Source organism: Thalassophryne amazonica, chromosome 20 (genome assembly GCF_902500255.1).
Source record: "Thalassophryne amazonica chromosome 20, fThaAma1.1, whole genome shotgun sequence".
Classification (NCBI taxonomy): domain Eukaryota; kingdom Metazoa; phylum Chordata; class Actinopteri; order Batrachoidiformes; family Batrachoididae; genus Thalassophryne; species Thalassophryne amazonica.
In genome coordinates, this window is record NC_047122.1 from 52,071,408 (window position 1) to 52,086,031 (window position 14,624).

Consider the following 14,624-nt stretch of genomic DNA (forward strand, 5'->3'; position numbering starts at 1 on the left):
TTGGAGGGAGGGAGCGAGAGAAAAGAGGAGGAGAGGTTGGTCAGGGTTACCAACACACAGCCCGAGGGGTTGGGGAGGGTTTGGGGAGGGGGGTTGTGAGGTGTTAGTGGGGCAGTAGCTGACAAGCAGGTGCCTATGTTGACAGTAACCCTTCATAAGTGAACTCTACACTGCGGACACTATGTAGAAGTCTCGGAAAGCTGGGGGGGGGGTAATTGCTGCATTTGATTGGGCAGGATGCAGAGGGAATCCCCCTGTTACACCAGTGGATCTCTCTGTGGGGTCAAAGGTGAGAAAAAAATGAGAGAAGAGCAAACAGCTAGGCATTTGTCTGTGTGGAATTTGCTTGCACATTGAACAAGACTGATGTCCAGACAGACTGCGTGCTAACCAGCAGATGTGCCAGTGAGGCACCTGTCAAATACAACACAATGAGTTGGTATAACAACTTATGTTGAAAAGTCCTCACAAGTAATATTTCTTGATCTTAGAGGTGGATCCTGATGAGTACTTGGCCAGGAGACAGCTTGGGAACACCAGAACCTGTAAGCATGTTTCCTCGAGTTGAACCTAAATTGTGTCATGAAGGTATCCAGGATACACTGTGGTGACCCCAAGCCACCAGGGAGACCATGAAATGACAATAAAAAAGAAAAAGTGTGTGTCTGGGGAGGGGGGTCAAACACTACAAGATCGACATTGTGACTTCTGTTCAGATATGGAAGATATCGCAGTGTAGGAAGCTCATTGGGACAGAACTATGTCCACTTGGGTTCCATTCCTCATCACACTACCTGTCTGTGTTCTTCGACAAGGTGTTTCACCTGTGTTGTCCCAGTCCACTCAGCTGTAAATGGGTTCTGGCCAGCACTGGGGAAGTGACCTGTAATGAACTGGCATCCCATCTAGGGAGAGTCATAGGCTCTCATTTACTTCTCACCTAGCATAAAAGGAACACTAACATAGAACGGCTACTGTGTTTGTTGAAACATTTAAGTGTCTTTTATATCCTACTAGCCAATTACCCACCTTTTATTCACAGAAAACTTCATCTTCACCAACAAAGCTCTCGCCTCCCACCTGTCCCAGATTCCAGAGAACTGTTAGGGCATCAATAAAGCTGCCTCAAGAAGAAACAGCTCATTTACAGCACCTTGTGGTACACCGTGTTTCTTGTCTGTCCATTTGGTGCAAAGAGGAAGACATTCTAAGGGGTTCCAGTTCAAGAAGCTGCCACGTAGAACATGCCATGGAACAAAAGAAGGTTCGGAGAGAGATCAACGCCATTGCCTTTCAGAGTCTGTCCCTGGGCCTTGTTGATGGTCGTGGCAAAGCACGGATGGATAGGAAACTGAAGCCTTCTGAACTGGAAAGGTAGATCTGATGGACACATTGGTACTCAAGGGAGGAAGCTGACTTCACCTTTGTATGAGACACAGGAAATGGCAGCTTCGATGAGGTTCTGGTGCAGCTGGCGAATGACACAGCGAGTCCCATTGGGACGTCAATAGCCTATGTCTTCTTGTATGTCAAATTATGTGTGTGCCAAGATTGGCCCAATTCCGAGGTGCCGTTTGGACAGGACAGGGGCATACACACACACACACACACACACACACATGCACACACAGTTGTCTCTCAGTACATAGGTGTAGCCTATAGCCTGTATAGGACTTGTTGGAGTTGGGCTAGATGGCATAACTGTAACAATCAGCTTCCACAATTTTATCTAAGTGCCTAAGCGGGGCGATTTGAGAGGACATTCTGGTGGACGATTGCTACAGTCATTCTGACTGGATGAAATCTAACAAGGTTGACCTTACACATCTATTTTACCTGCACCGTGTAAGGGTACAACAGCCAACCTTCCCAGGTGAAAATGTGCTGGTGAACACATTTCAGCTACGAGGTGATGCTGGTTTCCAATTACAGTATTCAGGACACGCTCGTCATTATGATACATGTTTTTGTGCTTTTTGGAAAAAAAGCCCCAGTGCAAATATGTCTGCGTGCATTTGAAACTGAAACGTGTTTGAAGCAAACGTTCGTTAGTCAGGTGTACCGCTGCACGTCTGCGAATGATTATGTGGCTTTGAAGGGGGAGGCGGTGCACAGCGGGAGGTCGAACAAAATTGGAACAGCTGTTGATTAACATGGCTCTGTTTGTTTTTTACTCTCTTGCTTTTAGTAGAGGAGGAAGAGGAAGATGAGGAGATGATGGTGGTGAAGCCGGGTCTTGAGTCAGAGCAACAAGATGAAGACGACAAGGAATCGAGGGAAGGTACAAAATCATATAAGCACCTCAGCGGTATTTCCTTGTGTTAAAAGTTCATGGTTGCAGCGACTTAGACACCAGTTACTACTGACAAACAAGCATGGGCACAGCTAACCTAAAAGTTATCTCTGATAAGCTCTAATCCGGAAGCCGAAAACTTAACAGTGATGATGCTACACCGCTAAAAACTTAGTTGAAGCTACAGATAATGGCTAATTGATAACTTTTATTGTATGATTTTGGCTTTGGCTTGGTCTGTTGTCTGAAAAATTCATTAAAAACTGAAATTTGATTATGTTGTAGCATAAAAAAATGGAGGTTTCTATTAATGGTTTAGCTAAGTTGGTTCCACTCCTCCAGCCAATGCAAAGGAGTCGGTATCGGGTTATTTGGTCGCGTGACTTTTAGTCAGGATTCTGATATTTTGCTGATTGGCTGAGACACGCCGCTCTCTGATTGGCTGCAGCCTTTGTTTACAAAGTTTCAAACCTCCAAATGTTTTCGGTTGCCGTGCGAATTCCAGACACACAAAGCAAATACCTGGTTTCCATTTTGGTTTTACAGGGGTGAGATAAACTCCCACTCCCGACATTTGCGACATTTTGCAACTAGTTTGTCTCACTTTTTAAGTATTTCGGTTTGTTTTTCACATTTTCGGTGGTTACGCCACAGCCAATCACAGAGCGTGGCATGATAGCCAATAGCGGCCGAAGTATCAGATGGACCAATCACAGCCATGTTTTCAAAAACACGCTACCAGTCTCTTTGCATAAGAGACTGTGGTACCAGTGCTATGGTTTAGCATGTCAAGATCAGATAACTACTGACAAACAAGGGTGGGCACAGCTAACCTAAAAGTTAGCTCTGATAACCTCTAATCTGGTAGCCGAAAACATAACGGTGATGACGCTACACTGCTAAAAACTTAGTTGAAGCTAAAGATAATGGATTATTGCTAACGTTTATTGTATGATTTTGGTTTTGGCTTGGTCTGTTGTCTGTAAAACTCATTAAAAACTGAAATTTGATTATGTTGTAGCATAAAAATGGAGGTTTCCATTCATGGTTTACTATGTCAAGATCAGATGACTACTGACAAATAAGGGTTGGCACAGCTAACCTAAACGTTAGCTCTGATAACCACTAATCTGGTAACCGAAAAATTAACAGTGATAACGCTACACCACTAAAAAAGTAGTTGAAGCTACAGATAACGGCTAACTGCTAACTTTTATTGTATGATTTTGGCTTTGGCATGGTCTATTGGCTAAAAAAGGAATTAAAAACTGAAAATTGATTATGTTGTAGCATTCGAAAAGGAGGTTTCTATTAATGGTTTAGCACGTCAAGATTAGATGATGATGAAAATGGACATAAATAGTTAAATTAACAAATTAAATTAAACAGTGTAGTGTCCTATCAACATACAGTTTATTCATTATGCAGAATGTATGAAATGAACAAGATTTAAAAAAAATAGTGGAAGCTAACTGATTGATTGAAGCTAATGGTTTACAATCTTAGCTGCAAAGCTAATCTGCTTGGCTAATTAACTGTTATCTGAACTGTGCCCCCCCGCCACCAATTGCAGAACTATTCATTCGTCATCCCGTCTTCTGTCCTTAACTTCTCACGTTACTCGTCAAACTGTCACAAAACATGGCCCCTTATTCGTGACACCCTTTGCCTGTCCGTGGGTGTATCAGATGGAAGGGTGGGGGCAGGTTACAGAAGGGGTTAAGGCAGGTCCAGCATATCAGCTCTGTGGCATTTGGAGGTCAACACTGATTGAAAATCTGTCACTTGAACTGACCCCAACACCCCCTTCCAGACCACTCTTCAAAGCGGAGAGGAACGGGCAAGTGTGTGTCTGGAGGAACGTTGTGTCAGAAACGTCAGAGACATTGCGGGATCAGATGCACGCAGATAGACGTGTTCATATTCAGCTGCACATGCGCACGGTCCTGACTGTGCTGTGTGTGACTCAGAAGCACAGAGAACAGATGTACGCGCACATAAAACACAGTCATCTGTCTCCTCTTCATCCTGGCCTATTAGAAGGTCTGTCTGGCCTTTGATCTTTGCCACTCGATTCACTGAATCCTTTCTGACAAGTCATAAGAAATACAAAGGGATGTGGGGATCAAAGTCAAGAGGCAGGCTGAAGGTCGCTGTGTGTGCTTCAGTTTAATATTCACACGTGTGTTTGGGGACAGCGACTTCAAAAACGGGACACATGTGCAGTGAGGCCATTACCTTCAAAGGGAGGTGGGCCGCGCACAGAGCTTTGTTTTTCCCTTCTTTATGAACTTCTTACTCTGGGCTTTTTATTAGAAAGGATGAACTGGGAGCAGTTTGTAATTTATTATGTCCTGGATGCGATTCTGGTTTTAATACCGATGATGCAAATTTGACATCAAAAAGACATGGTGTACTCCATGTTTTTCTTGGCCCATCCTGAGGTGTCTAATATTGGGCCTCGGTGGCCACCATACCTAGACATTGGAAATTAAAAGAAACTGGCCAAACAAGCTCCTTTGAAGCTACACGTTTCTTCACCCACACCTGCTCCTAGTTTTCATTCAGCAGGTGGCAGACAGGTCTGTGGGAAAGTATATAAGCAAGACAAAGTTTTGTTTCATATTGATCTATTGGCCGCATCCTCCAGTCTGTGGAACCATGTTGGGCAACTGTGATGGAGGCCAGCAGAAGTTGCTGTGCTATAGTAGGCAGCAAACCTCACTCCTCAACAACAAATAGGATTCTCTGGCTACAGGGTTAGAGCCTTTTGGCCTTCAGGTTAAGACATCCCATACCTCCCATACCAGCAATCGTGAGTTCGCTTCCTGAGGATAGCAAGTGGGAGGAGTCAACACAACTAAAGATTTGGACCTAAGTTCTCAAAAATATCAGCATTGCCAAACACATCTGTTCAGCAACCTGATGTCACCGTAAGCTCTAAGGCATAACACCCAGAGACATGAAGGTCACTGCCCAATAAAGTGAATATCTCTCTCTAACAGTTCGACCTGTATGAAGCTATACGTCTGATGGTCTGGTCCAGACAGTCATTGAAAGCCTAGACCTTAGTTTTGATCAAGACAATCACCAACTGCCACAGTCCAACTTGTCACTCAGGTTCTCAGGTGCTGCAGTCAGAGAACTGAGTCCACAAAGATCGCACCAACCGTTGCCTTTTTTGGCACCCCAGCCACTGTTCTACACAACCCTGGCCACCACCCAGTTCATTCAAATATTGAACAGGTCACTAGCCAGAACACATCAATGCCAGAATTAATTCAGAACAAGTCAGAGATTCTACTTCCACACCATACAGCACACACAGTACTTGTGTATAGTCCAGTTGTGATGTCCAGCAACTTGTTGTGATCCATGTCGGCATCACCAAACACAACTGTCCAGTGACCTCACAACTCCATAAGCTCTTCCCAGGCATCTCTCAATTTCAAAGGTCAAGGACCCAAAGACGCAAAAGCCACTGTCAAGATAAGTTTTTTGACACCTTTTTGACACCACAAATTTGACACCTTCACTGCATACAGATAAACCTCATAATCAAACCCAGGAGGTCACTGAAACCCTAGATCTTTGTCTTGATCCAGGACAGTCGCAAACCCAGATACTCAGATTCCTCACTTGTCTTCTCAGATGCTGCAGTCAAGGTGTCCATTGATTCAGCAAAGATCACAGCATCGTCTGCAAAGTGATGATTTGAAAACCTTTTCTTGCCAACATGGGTGTCTAAGCCACTGCTTTTGACAGCCGTACCCAACATCCCATCCATGCAAGCACTGAAGAGTGTGCAACCCGGAACACGTCCCCCTCCCCGAAAGCAACTTTGTTTTGCTAATGTAATGTTCTGTAGACATGGCTGCTACTTAACGTCCACTGTCTTCTGCTGAATGGTTGATGGGAATTACGAGCAGGTGTGCTTGACATTGCATGTATCTTGAAAATAGTTTGTTTTTCAGTTTCTGTCATTTCCAAAGCCTATGCCTGGTGGTCACCAAGGCCACTGCTGCTTGTAGACCCATTTACCAGATTTTGAATGTTTTCAAAAATCTCGCATGTGTGTATGTTCATGAAAGATCAGAAAATCTAACTCATCAACACCAACACTGAATAAATAATAACGATTACACTGTTAATGGTGCTGATACATAGATGCTGGTACACTAATACACTGGATGTGGTTTATCTGGGTTTTGGCCAAACAGGTTCTTTTCCTGTGCTACGGGAGCTGACTGAGGAGGAGAGACAGCAGATCCTGCACTCCACTGAGTTCCAGAGTTTTTTCGACTGCAGCATCCGGGTCATGGAACGAGCCCTGGCCGAAGACGGTGACATCTTCTTTGACTACAGCGGCCGAGATCTTGAGGACAAAGAGGGGTGAGCAGAAAGTAGAGTTGGGGGGGAAGAAAAGGTCTGTAACTGGATGTGAGAGCACATGTGAATATTTACTTGTTTGCCTCCAACTAAGAAATGCGCTTTGTCTGAGTCATGCACGCTTTGTCACTCCAAGGCCCTGAGAGCATCTTTGTTCTTCCAAGTGGATGTCTTCCCGGTGATGTCACACTCCGAGGGTTAAAACCTCTTCTGAAGTGACAACTGTCGTGTCGGATGGACCATTGTCTTGTCTATTTGAAAGGCTGGCTTCAAATGAAAGAGGTTATCAAACTGTCGGTTGGAGTTCTAAGAGTCATAAGTGCAAAGCTGTTTTCGTATCCTCCTCTGCTATTACGGAAGAATGCTGCTTGTGCCGACTCACTTCAGCTTGGACCACTGAAACCACAGAAAAGCATCAGGCCTGTGGTCAAATGTAGATCATGTCTAAAACGGACCACGACCATGTGCTTAATGTCACATCTCTTCTTTTCCAAAACTATGCTTTTTTTAAAATGCAACATACATCCTTTTTTAAACCACCATCATCACATAGTGCAAAAAGTGGATAAGTTCAAGTTTGCTGGGGTCTTGAGGATGCCTGCAATTATTTATTTCTTTTTCAATTAATCTGTTGATTATCATTATGATTAAGTTGATTTAGAAACTAAAACTTGGATTAGATAGCGACACTCTAGCGAGTGCAAAGCCCGCTGCCAAAGGGATACTGTATCAGTGGGGAAAATATATTCTGCTGCATTACATCAACCTATGTCTGATGGTGAATATGTTCAAGGTCACTCAAGGTCATATTAGAATTTGTATATTATAAATCCATATATGAATTCCTACAGTTGTCTTGTTGTAATCATGGGCCTGTCTCGCAAAGTTCAATCACTAAAATGGATTAAAGCTTGAGCGACCTTGGTTATGGCCATCAAGGTCACTCAAGGTCATATTAGAAGTTGCATATTATAAACCCATATATGACTTCCTACCGTTGTCTTGTAGTAATCATGGGTCTATCTCGTAAACTTTAGTCACTAGAATGGATTAAAGGTTGAGCGACCTTGGTTATGGCCATCATGGTCACTCAAAGTCATATTAGAAGTTGCATATTATAAGCTCATATATGAATTCCTACTGTTGTCTTTAGTAATCATGGGTCTATCTCGCAAAGTTTAATCACTAGAATGGATTAAAGGTTGAGCGACCTTGGTTATGGCCATCAAGGTCACTCAAAGTCATATTAGAAGTTGCATATTATAAGCCCATATATGACTTCCTACTGTTGTCTTGTAGTAATCATGGGCCTGTCTCGCAAAGTTCAATCACTAAAATGGATTAAAGCTTGAGCAACCTTGGTTATGGCCATCAAGATCACTCAAGGTCATATTAGAAGTTGCATATTATAAACCCATATATGACTTCCTGCCGTTGCCTTGCAGTAATCATGGGTCTGTCTTGCAAAGTTTAGTCATGAGAATGGATTAAAGCTTGCGCAACCTTGGTTATGGTCATCAAGGTCACTCAAGGTCATATTAGAAGTTGCATATTATAAACCCATATATGAATTCCTACCGTTGTCTTGTTAGTAATCATGGGTCTATCTCGTAAACTTTAGTCACTAGAATGGATTAAAGGTTGAGCGACCTTGGTTATGGCCATCAAGGTCACTCAAAGTCATATGAGAAGTTGCATATTATAAGCTCATATATGAATTCCTACTGTTGTCTTTAGTAATCATGGGTCTATCTCGCAAAGTTTAGTCACTAGAATGGATTAAAGGTTGAGCGACCTTGGTTATGGCCATCAAGGTCACTCAAGGTCATATTAGAAGTTGCATATTATAAGCCCATATATGACTTTCTACTGTTGTGTTGTAGTAATCATGGGCCTGTCTCGCAAAGTTCCCTCTCTAGAATGGATTAAAGCTTGAGCGACCTTGGTTATGGCCATCAAAGTCACTCAAGGCCATATTAGAAGTTGTATAGCCCATGTATGAATCCCTACTGTTGTCTTGTAGCAATCGTGGGCCTATCTCGCAAAGTTTAGTCAAATAATTGTGATGTTAAAATGCAGCCACATACCATTCTGCATAATAAGTGAAAATTGTATCAAAGACCGTGATATTTCTCTCTGTGGTGCCACTTATGGTTGTATAATATGTAAAAGCTTAGTCTGTGATTAATATGTTGTTTTATATTTGAGCCAATGTGATAATAATGGAAATAATTTATCTTTGTCTCACGTATCCACCCAAATTGTGATTCAAGGTTTGGGTGGGCCAAAGAAGATTTTCAGATTTCTGAGGTGGTCCCAGTGTTATTAAGTTTGCGAATGGCTGTTTTAGAAAAGTTGTGATTCTATAAAACTGGTTCAATTGCTAACATATTAAATTACTTTTGTAAAATTCATAGATGCTAATAATGTTGACCAGGACTGTATATACACACATATATATACAACCCCTGGCAAAAATTATGGAATCATCGGCCTCAGAGGATGTTCATTCTGTTGTTTAATTTTGTAGAAAAAAAGCAGATCACAGACATGACACAAAACTAAAGTCATTTCAAATGGCAACTTTCTGGCTTTAAGAAACACTATAAGAAATCAAGAAAAAAAGATTGTGGCAGTCAGTAACGGTTACTTTTTTAGACCAAGCAGAGGAAAAAAATATGGACTCACTCAATTCTGAGGAATAAATTATGGAATCACCCTGTAAATTTCCATCCCCAAAACTAACACCTGCATCAAATCACATCTGCTCGTTGACATTAACCCTATGTCATGAAATTGACCCTGTGTCTTTTTGCAAGGAATGTTTTCACAGTTTTTGCTCTATGGCAAGATGCATTATCTTCTTGAAAAATGATTTCATCATCCTTAAACATCAGAAAAGTGTCCAAAATATCAACATAAACTTGTGCATTTATTGATGATGTAATGACAGCCATCTCCTCAGTGCCTTTACCTGACATGCAGCCCCATATCATCAATGACTGTGGAAATTTACATGTTCTCTTCAGGCAGTCATCTTTATAAATCTCATTGGAAAGGCACCAAACAAAAGTTCCAGCATCATCACCTTGCCCAATGCAGATTCGAGATTCATCACTGAATATGACTTTCATCCAGTCATCCACAGTCCACGATTGTTTTTCTTTAGCCCATTGTAACCTTGTTTTTTTCTGTTTAGGTTTTAATGATGGCTTTCATTTAGCTTTTCTGTATGTAAATCCCATTTCCTTTAGGCGGTTTCTTACAGTTCGGTCACAGACGTTGACTCCAGTTTCCTCCCATTCGTTCCTCATTTGTTTTGTTGTGCATTTTCGATTTTTGAGACATATTGCTTTAAGTTTTCTGTCTTGACGCTTTGATGTCTTCCTTGGTCTACCAGTATGTTTGCCTTTAACAACCTTCCCATGTTGTTTGTATTTGGTCCAGAGTTTAGACACAGCTGACTGTGAACAACCAACATCTTTTGCAACATTGCGTGATGATTTACTCTCTTTTAAGAGTTTGATAATCCTCTCCTTTGTTTCAACTGACATCTCTCGTGTTGGAGCCATGATTCATGTCAGTCCACTTGGTGCAACAGCTCTCCAAGGTGTGATCACTCCTTTTTAGATGCAGACTAACAAGCAGATGTGATTTGATGCAGGTGTTAGTTTTGGGGATGAAAATTTACAGGGTGATTCCATAATTTATTCCTCAGAATTGAGTGAGTCCATATTTTTTTCCTCTGCTTGGTCTAAAAAAGTAACCGTTACTGACTGCCACAATCTTTTTTTCTTGATTTCTTATAGTGTTTCTTAAAGCCAGAAAGTTGCCATTTGAAATGACTTTAGTTTTGTGTCATGTCTGTGATCTGCTTTTTTTCTACAAAATTAAACAACTGAATGAACATCCTCCGAGGCCGGTGATTCCATAATTTTTGCCAGGGGTTGTATATATGATCCACTGACAATTTTGCAGGTTAAGCCCTGTTTTACTAGGGGATCAAATACTTATTTCCCCCACTGTATATTTCTGATGCATGTCACGGTGTTTCTAATTTTAGGACTCACTAAAGTGTTGCGTAGTGGGAAAAGTTTCTCTTCCTCTACAGATAACGTGGCACGTACAGTACAACACACACTCAAATTACCCCGACGGAAAGGAGCTCTTCAGTAATTACACCTTCCCTATTTGGTGGGGTTGTTTTTTTTAAGGTCTGGCAGGTACCTGTGTCAAAGTTGCAACAGAGCTAAATTTTGTTTAGGTTTTATCATGAAGTAACCTTTGACCCCTTCCTCTGACTGTCTAATTCCAGAGATTTGACGGGCGGCTCCAGTCTGTCCTTCAGTCGGCTCTTCTATGATGAACACTGGTCGAAGCATCGTGTTATCACCTGCCTCGACTGGTCCCCCCAGGTGAGGTCCACAGCCTTTCATGTGCAACTTTGAATTATGACAGTTACAGCCATGGGCCAGTGTTTGGAGGGTTTATTTTGCAAAATTAAACCTTAGTGCTACAAAACGGGGAGTCTGGTTTAATTTCATGCACATGGTGTCATGATTTATGATTTGTGACACATCTTCAAATGTCAAGTTTGTCAAATACAAGAAGTCAGATCTGGGCGCATACACGCTGGTGCCACACTTCACTGCATCCATAACAACATGGAACCGCCTTGGGTTCTGGATGACAACCTCTTCCATGGAACCGCCTTGGGTTTATTACTTTCATTTAATTATTTTTAAGCAAAATGGAGTGAAAAGGGGACTGATAATAACAAAACGGGGGTAAAATGTAATGAAATGGAGCAGACTGACCCAGGCTGACTCCAAATATGATTAAATATGATTCATTTATTACTTTTATTTAATTATTTTTAAGCAAAATGGAGTGAAAAGGGGACTGATAATAACAAAACGGAGGTAAAATGTAACGAAATAGAGCAGACTGACCAGACTGACTCCAAATATGATTAAATATGATTCACTTAATTACTTTTATTTAATCATTTTTAAGCAAAATGGAGTGAAAAGGGGACTGATAATAACAAAACGGGGGTAAAATGTAACGAAATGGAGCAGACTGACCAGACTGACTCCAAATATGATTAAATATGATTCATTTATTACTTTTATTTAATTATTTTTAAGCAAAATGGAGTGAAAGGGGGACTGATAACAAAACGGAGGTAAAATGTAACGAAATAGAGCAGACTGACCAGACTGACTCCAAATATGATTAAATATGATTCACTTAATTACTTTTATTTAATCATTTTTAAGCAAAATGGAGTGAAAAGGGGACTGATAATAACAAAACGGGGGTAAAATGTAACGAAATGGAGCAGACTGACCAGACTGACTCCAAATATGATTAAATATGATTCACTTAATTACTTTTATTTAATCATTTTTAAGCAAAATGGAGTGAAAAGGGGACTGATAATAACAAAACGTGGGTAAAATGTAACGAAATGGAGCAGACTGACCAGACTGACTCCAAATATGATTAAATATGATTCACTTAATTACTTTTATTTAATCATTTTTAAGCAAAATGGAGTGAAAAGGGGACTGATAATAACAAAACGGGGGTAAAATGTAATGAAATGGAGCAGACTGACCCAGACTGACTCCAAATATGATTAAATATGATTCACTTAATTACTTTTATTTAATCATTTTTAAGCAAAATAGAGTGAAAAGGGGACTGATAATAACAAAACGGGGGTAAAATGTAACGAAATGGAGCAGACTGACCCAGACTGACTCCAAATATGATTAAATATGATTCACTTAATTACTTTTATTTAATCATTTTTAAGCAAAATAGAGTGAAAAGGGGACTGATAATAACAAAACGGGGGTAAAATGTAACGAAATGGAGCAGACTGACCAGACTGACTCCAAATATGATTAAATATGATTCACTTAATTACTTTATTTAATCATTTTTAAGCAAAATGGAGTGAAAAGGGGACTGATAATAACAAAACGGGGGTAAAATGTAATGAAATGGAGCAGACTGACCCAGACTGACTCCAAATATGATTAAATATGATTCACTTAATTACTTTTATTTAATCATTTTTAAGCAAAATGGAGTGAAAAGGGGACTGATAATAACAAAACGGGGGTAAAATGTAACGAAATGGAGCAGACTGACCAGACTGACTCCAAATATGATTAAATATGATTCACTTAATTACTTTTATTTAATTATATTTAAGCAAAATGGAGTGAAAAGGGGACTGATAATAACAAAACGGGGGTAAAATGTAACGAAATGTAGCAGACTGACCCAGACTGACTCCAAATATGATTAAATATGATTCACTAATTACTTTTATTTAATTATATTTAAGCAAAATGGAGTGAAACGGGGACTGTTAATAACAAAACGGGGGTAAAATGTAACGAAATGGAGCAGACTGACCAGACTGACTCCAAATATGATTAAATCTGATTCATTAATTACTTTTATTTAATTATTTTTAAGCAAAATTGAGTGAAAAGGGGACTGATAATAACAAAACGGGAGTAAAATGTAATGAAATGGAGCAGACTGACCAGACTGACTCCAAATATGATTAAATATGATTCACTTAATTACTTTTATTTAATTATTTTAAGCAAAATAGAGCGAAAAGGGGACTGATAATAACAAAACGGGGGTAAAATGTAATGAAATGGAGCAGACTGACCCAGACTGACTCCAAATATGATTAAATATGATTCATTAATTACTTTTATTTAATTATTTTTAAGCAAAATAGAGCGAAAAGGGGACTGATAATAACAAAACGGGGGTAAAATGTAACGAAATGGAGCAGACTGACCAGACTGACTCCAAATATGATTAAATATGATTCACTTAATTACTTTTATTTAATTATTTTTAAGCAAAATGGAGTGAAAAGGGGACTGATAATAACAAAACGGGGGTAAAATGTAACGAAATGGAGCAGACTGACTAGACTGACTCCAAATATGATTAAATATGATTCACTTAATTACTTTTATTTAATCATTTTTAAGCAAAATAGAGTGAAAAGGGGACTGATAATAACAAAACGGGGGTAAAATGTAACGAAATGGAGCAGACTGACCAGACTGACTCCAAATATGATTAAATATGATTCACTTAATTACTTTTATTTAATCATTTTTAAGCAAAATGGAGTGAAAAGGGGACTGATAATAACAAAACGGGGGTAAAATGTAACGAAATGGAGCAGACTGACCCAGACTGACTCCAAATATGATTAAATATGATTCACTTAATTACTTTTATTTAATCATTTTTAAGCAAAATAGAGTGAAAAGGGGACTGATAATAACAAAACGGGGGTAAAATGTAACGAAATGGAGCAGACTGATCCAGACTGACTCCAAATATGATTAAATATGATTCACTTAATTACTTTTATTTAATCATTTTTAAGCAAAATAGAGTGAAAAGGGGACTGATAATAACAAAACGGGGGTAAAATGTAACGAAATGGAGCAGACTGACCAGACTGACTCCAAATATGATTAAATATGATTCACTTAATTACTTTTATTTAATCATTTTTAAGCAAAATGGAGTGAAAAGGGGACTGATAATAACAAAACGGGGGTAAAATGTAATGAAATGGAGCAGACTGACCCAGACTGACTCCAAATATGATTAAATATGATTCACTTAATTACTTTTATTTAATCATTTTTAAGCAAAATAGAGTGAAAAGGGGACTGATAATAACAAAACGGGGGTAAAATGTAACGAAATGGAGCAGACTGACCAGACTGACTCCAAATATGATTAAATATGATTCACTTAATTACTTTTATTTAATCATTTTTAAGCAAAATGGAGTGAAAAGCGGACTGATAATAACAAAACGGGGGTAAAATGTAATGAAATGGAGCAGACTGACCCAGACTGACTCCAAATATGA

At 39.7% G+C, this 14,624-nt stretch overlaps 1 protein-coding gene across 8 annotated transcripts in view; it reads left to right on the forward strand.

Moving 5' to 3' along the window:
* Positions 1-14,624, forward strand: part of LOC117501561 (cytoplasmic dynein 1 intermediate chain 1) — a 126,312-nt gene that overhangs the window by 57,460 nt on the left and 54,228 nt on the right. For 6 of the 8 annotated variants that reach the window (XM_034160460.1, XM_034160464.1, XM_034160462.1 and 3 more), the window contains 3 exons: positions 2,189-2,281; positions 6,514-6,685; positions 10,998-11,097. In XM_034160460.1, coding sequence (XP_034016351.1) covers positions 2,189-2,281; positions 6,514-6,685; positions 10,998-11,097 — 365 coding nt within the window. The remainder of the gene's footprint in view (positions 1-2,188; positions 2,282-6,513; positions 6,686-10,997; positions 11,098-14,624) is intronic. The other 2 variants (XM_034160461.1, XM_034160468.1) reach the window with 1 other exon arrangement.